At 35.5% G+C, this 8,511-nt stretch overlaps 1 protein-coding gene across 2 annotated transcripts; it reads right to left on the bottom strand.

The window, feature by feature from the left end:
- Positions 1 to 283: 283 nt before the first annotated feature.
- LOC145571664 (anthranilate synthase alpha subunit 2, chloroplastic-like) lies at positions 284 to 7,084 on the bottom strand. Of its 2 annotated transcripts, XM_081630692.1 has the most exons (11): positions 6,704 to 7,083; positions 6,428 to 6,612; positions 4,705 to 4,894; positions 3,472 to 3,623; positions 2,982 to 3,097; positions 2,643 to 2,889; positions 2,499 to 2,555; positions 2,094 to 2,246; positions 1,828 to 1,908; positions 1,654 to 1,740; positions 284 to 899 (listed from the first exon to the last, which is right to left on the bottom strand). In XM_081630692.1, the coding sequence occupies exons 1-11, from the start codon at positions 6,870 to 6,872 to the stop codon at positions 576 to 578; spliced, it is 1,761 nt and encodes a 586-aa protein (XP_081486818.1). In that variant the 5' UTR covers positions 6,873 to 7,083; the 3' UTR covers positions 284 to 575. The 2 variants fall into 2 exon arrangements, with proteins under 2 accessions (XP_081486818.1, XP_081486817.1); XM_081630691.1 differs by having other exon boundaries at positions 2,499 to 2,889; positions 6,704 to 7,084.
- Positions 7,085 to 8,511: the final 1,427 nt, after the last annotated feature.

Below are 8,511 nucleotides of genomic sequence, written 5' to 3'. Positions count from 1 at the left end.
CATTTGCACTGAGGCTCCAATTAGTTTGACAAAAAAGAAAAAAAAAAACACAACATTTTCAAAGGAAATTACTTTTTTCAAGGTGATACATGATTGCAAACTTTTGTTTTGTTTGGTTGCTCAGAAGAAAATTAAAATGAAAAGATAAGGGAGATTGACTTTCACCTTTTGTAAACCAACCAAAGGAAAATCATTTTATCGTAAATGTTTTAAACCAAACCAACCAACTAAACAGTCGATGAAAGTAAAGCCTCGAGAAAAAAGAGACCAATTCTATGCAATGAGTTAAACAAAAAGCTTGGATTCCATTTATTACCAAACGTTTTGTGCATACAAATGATACATTAACTTCTATCTATATCAACATACAACACAAAAAGCCTAAATCCCTCCTCCCTAAATTCACAGCGCGAAGCCACTAATGCCATGCACATTTGAAAATGCACAGGTAACAATAGCATGGTCTTTATTGCTGTGATTTCCACCTATTTTTAAATGGTTGACACTAAATAACTACCTTTGAAGACAACACTTGTTGCAGCTTTGACATCAAAAGGCAAACAATAATACACTTTCTATTCCCTCTCCAAGAAAGATGACTCAGCGAGATCAATTGCACGAGCAAGGCCAGCAGCCTTGTTTTCACACTCTCTTTGTTCGTCTGCAGGGTCACTGTCAGCAACAATGCCAGCCCCAGCTTGAAGGTGGGCCACCCATTCTCTTCTTCGAGCATCCTTGTATGAATACATTGTATCATATCGTGTGGCAGTTGAAAACACCATAGTTCTCAAAGCAAGAGCTATGTCCATGTCACCGGTGAATGAGATTCCACCAAATCCACCACTATATGGCCCTCGTCTATTGACTTCAAGCTGATCTATCAACTCCATAGCTTTAACCTGTTCATTGTGCCAATGGACAATAAGCAAACGGAGGACACCTCAAGGCAATATAAAAACTTATGGACCAATGTCATCGAAAGAAGCTAGACTTCAACATAAAATTCAAAGTGTAACTCAGATGGATTCCCACAGGGGTTGAGATTGTAAGTATACATGTTACATTGTCACACATACATATATTCAAACAGACGGTGTTCAGGATATCATGTCCCAAAAAGATTTTTCCAGGTTTCAGTTATATCAAATGATGAGAACCTTAAGTGCATAAAATGGTAATTGATTTCATGAATCCTTCAAACGTTAGAATTCTAAAAATAGACTAAACTACTAAACACTCTATGAGTCTATGACTTCTAGCCTAGAAATATCAAATAATTACTGGTACTTCTATCATATGAATGTCAGCAACTTCTTCAGTAACTTCTTTGGAGAGGGGGAAAAGGGGATTTTCAGATCAGATTTGGAATAAAAATAGAAGTTTCACAAAGATTTATTTTTTCAGTTACACAGATTTTTCTGGACTAAAACATTTATAGCTGCCTACTACACAGATGAAGACTTTCCCTTTTCAAAGTCTTGACATACAAAATGAACTAGACAACCAGGCAATACAGCATCCCACATTCAACCTACATGCAAAAGCTGTCCAATAAATTTAACTCACAAACTCAGACAGACATGAAGGATAACATCATTTTAAAAAAGAAAAGAGGACAGGAAAGAGAAGCAGGAGCAGAGTAAGAGGGGGCACCTTTGGTGCTCCGCTAACTGTCCCAACAGGTAAAGCAGAACGCAAAACATCCCAACTAGTTAAATTGTCAAGCATTTCCCCTGTCACCTGAGAAATAATCAAACGGTTAACAAAACTAGGAGAGACCTTTTTTTTTTTTTGGGGGGGTGGGGGGTTAAGGAGAGAATTACTCACTGTAGAACTGATATGCATCACGTGGGAATACCGCTCAATATTCATAAGCTTTTCAACATTCACAGAACCAAATTTAGAGACCTGTTCGAACAGTAATCATCAGATTCCAAATCATAAATATCGTAGGAGGAAAAATAAGGATCTTTAACATGTTATTCCAAATACAAAGATAGTGCTAGTATTTTATTACACTATTCACAACGATTCACACATAAAATAAATTTGAAAAAAAAATAAAATAAAATTGCAGTAGGATATGAAAAAACCTTTCCAACATCATTCCTCCCCAGATCAACCAACATTATGTGCTCAGCACATTGTTTTTTATCATTCAAAAGCTGATTTTCCAGCATTAAATCTTCCTTTGGTGTTTTTCCTCTTCTAATGGTTCCGGCTAAAGGTCTGTTAGTGATCTTCCCCTGCAAAATGCACAGATGCAGAAGCATTGATACAAAGTGTAAAATGGAATTGAAATGGCTACTAAGACACACATGTGACAGCTAGTATGCCAACTATGATAAAGAGCATTAGTACATCACTATCGAAACTGATAATTATTATATAAAGATTCAAATGTTGTAACCCGATAACAGCAAAGGAAAAAATTGAGTAAGCATGGAGTGAGCAAGAGCAATAATTAGAAATGGAAAAATAACATCAACAAAACTTACTTTTTTCACACGAGTCAAAATCTCAGGGCTTGAGGCAACCAAAATACACCCTCTTGCCTGACATGTAACAATGAATGAGAGGTAAGTATAAGGGTGGCCATAAAGAAATGTATAAATACATATACAAAAAAAAGTAATACATGCCTGTAGATATCCCATATATGGACTTGGGTTAACAATTCTCAATGCCCGATATACTTCAAACGGATCTGCAAACGTACGTCTCTCAAAACGTTGACTTAATACTATTTGAAAGATATCACCAGCCAAGATATGTTCCTTGGCTTGCAAAACAGCTTCTTTGTATTCTTCACAAGACATATTTGACGTCTTGAGTGTGCTACCAAATAGGCGCGTCTGTAATTTTATGGAGCCAGAGGGCAGCCTTGGGCTGAAATGCACAAAGAGACAAGCACAGCATATAAAACAAGACAAAATGTCATATGATATTATATAACACACAAAACTTGACAAACTACTCACGTTACTATGTCATGCACCCTTGACAGCAAAAACTCTAGGCGGTTAATTCCATCTTTATAAGCCTCCTCTGCAGAAGAAAAGCGATCCACACGAACCCAGTGTATCACATACGCTTTCTGAGATCACAAAGCAATCCAAGGCAATATTGAGGAGATACTATAGTTGTCCTGATATTTTTTCATATATAACCCTAACATATGTAATTTTTTTATATACCTATCACCCCAAACCACAATCAAAATCAATGTCACTTTCACTTTTCTAACCATTACAGCTAGAGAATTTCACCTAATCCTTGCTATTGTATCCATTATCTTTGTTCAAGTACATTAATTCCTCCATACATAAAAAAATACAGAGTATCCATTTTTACAAGACTATCAACTTCAGTTTAAAAGATATATATAATGATAAATAGAAAAAAAAAAAGTTGTGCAGCCATGAGTCCAGGACTAGTGGAAAAGGAAAAACATAACCTTCATAAGCATACCTTCTCCACATGATCAAACACAATGACATTGTCATATAATCCTAGATGCATGTCAGGAAGGTTCCTGTCATCATGAGGAGCACTTGAAAATGGGAGCTTCTTCTTCTCCACATAACGAACCGTGTCGTATGAGAAATAACCAACCCATCCACCTAACCGATTAACAACAACATAAAGTCATGCATCCTAGCATAAAGTTGCAGACATCAAATTATCAGAATACGCGATATGAACATACTTATAGCGTAGGTTCTGCTCTATACTCCAGGTAATGAAGAGAATTTATTCTCTAGAAGCAAATTAGCGATAGTAAAATTTGTTACTTTTTGTGGACAAAAGATTATTTTTCAACACCTTAAATGCAGATAAATCATAGAATTAATTGAAATTTGCATGATTATGCTATATTATACAACTGCTAGTCAGATACAAGGTATTAGTGAAAGATAGGGATCACACAAAGATAAAATCAAGTAAAAATAGGGAACTCAATGCTCTAAGACTACACAATAATGTGCACTACTGTTTCTTAAACCAATGTAACAGAGATGTGCTATGCGGTAACAGAGCAAAACAAACCTCAAAGAAGAGGATCATTAGGATCAATAGTCATTTTAAGCACGTGAAAAGACAACAATTATTGCGTATGTCAATGCAATTATGTCATATATACTTGGAAACATATATTCCTTTTTTTTTTTTTTTTATGGGAATAACTTGCCAATATCCTACGCCATGAATTGGTTGCATGACACGCTGACGTTTCATAAACAGAAACAACCACCGTAACTTACTCAAGAAAACGACAATATTCGAATAAAGTATAAAATGTTTGCCAGATCGAACGCAAAAACTCAATACTAGAAAACCGTTAATGAGTACATAAATGCATACAAACGTGAGCATCACTCCAAGTAAACCAATCCCGCCATGATGTAAATAATAATTGAGAGATGAATGGTATACATCTCAAGACCTTAAACCATAAATAACAGTCTGTTCACGTACTTCATTTAAATCCAAGAATCGGGTTACTAATTTAGTCTTACACCCTCTTACATTCAGAATTACAGAAAATACAGCCTCTTCTATGCAAGAAATTATCACATCACAGCATTAAGCCAATAACATGTTGTAAATTCAGTCTAAAGATTAGAAAAGGTAAGCAATCAGTATAAAATCAAGTAATATCAAAAACACCTTAAAGAAAGCAAATCATTCAAATTATCTCACCACAAAAGACATCAGGAAGCTCGTCAATCAGCTGAGGCTTCCATTGCTCCATAATCTTCCTTGGGACATCCATTGGATCTTCAACAAACTCCTCAGTCCTCTTCCCTTCATGGTGATCCATCATTGTCACCAAATTCTCTTTAGCCACAATTTCCATGCTCGGCTGAGCCCCAACAATGCTGTATCGTCCCTACAAATCCCAATATCACCCACTAATTATTATGTAAACAAGTCTTTTCAACATATAAACTCTACCCAAAAAAAAAAATTAAAAAAAAAAAAAAAAAATCAATATTCATCACAAAAATTCTACAGTTTTGCAGCTTCTGTTGTTATTAACTTATTACTCGTATGAAAAAGCATAAAAGACATTTAGAGCTGGCTGACCAACTACGGAGTAACAATTTTTTATATTGCTTCTTCACAAATAATGCACATTAATTATAATTATAATTACGGAGTATAATTATGAAGCAAACTAATCATAAGAAACACTATTCCAATATTAATTTTAATTTAATCATATCAGCTCTTCTTAATTACAACATGCAACACTTGTGTCATACAATTTATTTTTTTTATTTTTATTTTTTATTATTAAAACTTATGCAAAAATCGGAAGCAACTAAATTGAGTGGGTTGAGGTGAGCCCCATAGCATGAGGCATGAGCAACACAATTCACTTCACAGAAAACATGAACAAATGCGAAATAACAAAATCAATAATTGTTAAATACGGGTCTGGGCCGCACCCGTCACGGGAGAGTGCAAGTCCACCACTTTACAAGACCAAGGAGGTTCCACCTCAAAACCATATGGCAATGAGGGGAGTAGCCCCTTAGCCTTATATTGTGGTGGTAACTCTTGAATTCTTTCAATGTGGGATTTCATAACCACTACACTCCCCCTTTTAGTGTTTAGCGTGGGACAAGAAGAATGCTCACATGTGGCTTGTTCATGGGCTCAACACTCCCCCTCACATGTGAGCTGTCCATAGTGTTTTTTTGGCCCAGTATACTTTTTAGCAAGGCCCCAATCGTGGGCCTGGCTCTGATACCATGTCAAATACGGGTCTTGGCCGCACCCGTTACGGGAGAGTGTAAGTCCACCACTTTACAAGACCAAGGAGGTTCCACCTCAAAACCATATGGCAATGAGGGGAGTAGCCCCTTAGCCTTATATTGTGGTGGTAACTCTTGAATTCTTTCAATGTGGGATTTCATAACCACTACACTCCCCCTTTAGTGTTTAGTGTGGGACAAGAAGAATGCTCACATGTGGGTTGTTCATGGGCTCAACACTCCCCCTCACATGTGAGCTGTCCATAGTGTTTTTGGCCCAGTATACTTTAGCAAGGCCCCAATCGTGGGCCTTGCTCTGATACCATGTTAAATACGGGTCTGGGCCGCACCCGTCACGGGAGAGTGCAAGTCCACCACTTTACAAGACCAAGGAGGTTCCACCTCAAAACCATATGGCAATGAGGGGAGTAGCCCCTTAGCCTTATATTGTGGTGGTAACTCTTGAATTCTTTCAATGTGGAATTTCATAACCACTACACTCCCCCTTTTAGTGTTTAGTGTGGGACAAGAAGAATGCTCACATGTGGGTTGTTCATGGGCTCAACAATAATCAAATTCAAAAAAAATGAAACAAAGATTGAAAGCGAAATAACACAATCAATAATAAAAATAAAAAGAAAATGTGATTGGTTGATTGATACCACATGAGAATTCAAAAAACCAGGTTCAACAGCCTCGAACAAAAAACTAGGAGCTTCTCTATCATCCTCCTTCACCAAACAACGATAAGCCAAAACCGGAGTCAAATGATCGGAAAAAATACATCGATATAACGGAATTAAATTCCCGTCTTTCGCAGCTTCAATGAATTCCGCTGAATTCTTCACTGCATTGTTCAATCAAACAATCAATTAATTAAAATTAAAAAAAAAAAAAACAAAAAAACAAAAAAATCAATCAATTAATTTGAAAATCACCAAGCGAAGGAGAAGAAACAGCGGAGCAGGAGAGAGAGCGTCGAGGAGAGAGAAGACGAAGAGGTTGATTGGAGCGTCGGAGATGAACGGCTGGGATTGAAAGGGAGGAAATCCGACGGTGGTGATGAGGAGAGAGAGGAATGCGAGGTGTAACAGCTAGGGCATCCATTGTTGAAGAAAGCAGAGAAGAGAAGAGAGGAAATTGTTGAAAACTTGGAGGAGAGAGAAAGAAGAAGGGGTGAGCCGACAAATAAGGTGGTCTCGAATGGTGTTTATATTGTCAAATTTTAAACTGAAAAACTCTAAACTCTGATGTAATGAAGAGTTTTTTTTTCCAAGGAGAAGAGGGATTTTTCCTCATTTTCTGTTCTTTCTAAAACAAACAAAGTCGTAGTAGGCTAGTACTATACTACTGTGGCTCTCTACATTTCACCTACTTTTACTTTTTAGGACATGTTTATATTTATTGAACTAAATTGATTGGAGTTAAACTGAACTGAAATGAACTAAACTGAACTGATTGAAGCTGAACTGAACTGAAATAAATATTTTATGAGAGAGGGAAATTAGGAGTTGAGCTGAACTGAACTGAATTGACTGGAGCTGAATTGAACTAAACTAAACTAAACTGAAATTAAGCTGGAGTAAATAGGCCCTTAGTTTTTACTAGTACTGTACGATTAACGTTATTTTGTGAAAAAAAACATACATAGCCTATCAAGTTTATCTTCTTTTTATTTTAATTTAGGGACTATTCCGATTTACTGAAAAAATTGAACTGAACTGATTGGGGGCTGAACTGAACTGAAGTGAACTGAAATTAAGCTGAACAAAACCGACCCTATTCTCTTCATTTTATTTTTGTCAAACTATTTTTAAAATTAGGGTAATGTTATTTTGCCAACACATGTTTTTAACAATTAATATCTCTAATTATCAACATTGTAAAATTATAAAAAGTGGATATTAATAAAATATACATTGAAATGATTAAACAATATCCCACATGAATATGTTTTATCGTATCTATAAACCACAAAAGCGAGTCAAAACGTGTTGTGTGAACAGTGTAAAAGTCAAACGCTGTCAACTAAAAAAAAACGGAGGAAGTATTACTTTGTAGAATCTTATGTGATAAAGTTTAAAACTCTATACATTGAGCCAAATCTAATAGAATCCATTATGATAATAATATGCCTAATTTTCCATGGGTACAAATGCACAATGCACAAAAAACATACAAGATTCCAGTTGAATAAGATCATTCTAGTAAATAGATTGGGAATCTTTCTATTTGTAATCAATCTACATGGAAGAAGTTTAAATTTTATGTTATACATGTATACGTATTAAAAGAAAATTGTACCCAATTTTGGGGTGTATTAGGAGCAAAGCTTGTGATGTTATAGGCGGTCCTTAAGGATCTTCATTCTGTTTAATTGGAGAACATGAGTGGTCTGGCTTGGTCTCAATTTGATCTAGACAAGCCTTAGTAGTTGTAGTTTGTGTTCCTTTTCGATTTGTTGTTTGTTTTCTTCAAGGCTTGTCCCTCCCTAACACCCAAAAAAAAAGTATTTTAATTTGGAAGGAATCTAATGGTTTTGTGTCCGAATTATAATTTTAGTAGCAAATTTTGCAATATATTTTAAATACCTAAAATGTAATTAACGAATATAATTTTTTTTTTTCCGTATATCCCGATCTTTCTATTTAAAAAAAAAAATTAAAATTAAATGATCAAATAAAATAAAGATGTGAATAAAAATATAGCCAAACTTAAGGACCCACAAATTCCCAAATTAAATGTA

Source organism: Chenopodium album, chromosome 12, assembly GCF_948465745.1.
Source record: "Chenopodium album chromosome 12, dcCheAlbu1.1, whole genome shotgun sequence".
NCBI lineage: Eukaryota > Viridiplantae > Streptophyta > Magnoliopsida > Caryophyllales > Amaranthaceae > Chenopodium > Chenopodium album.
The sequence above is the reverse complement of the archived record's forward strand: the minus strand, read 5'-3'. Positions and strand labels throughout refer to the sequence as shown.

What these genes read in the sequence shown, in the direction of transcription:
- LOC145571664 (XM_081630691.1), bottom strand. Translation starts at nt 6,872, where the DNA reads ATGGATGCCCTAGCTGTTACACCTCGCATTCCTCTCTCTCCTCATCAC. An exon ending in TGTTTGATCATGTGGAGAAG is followed by an intron (nt 3,098 to 3,471) that starts GTATGCTTATGA and finishes TTGTGATCTCAG; the next exon opens with AAAGCGTATGTGATACACTG. An exon ending in TTTTGACTCGTGTGAAAAAA is followed by an intron (nt 2,247 to 2,498) that starts GTAAGTTTTGTT and finishes TGCATTTTGCAG; the next exon opens with GGGAAGATCACTAACAGACC.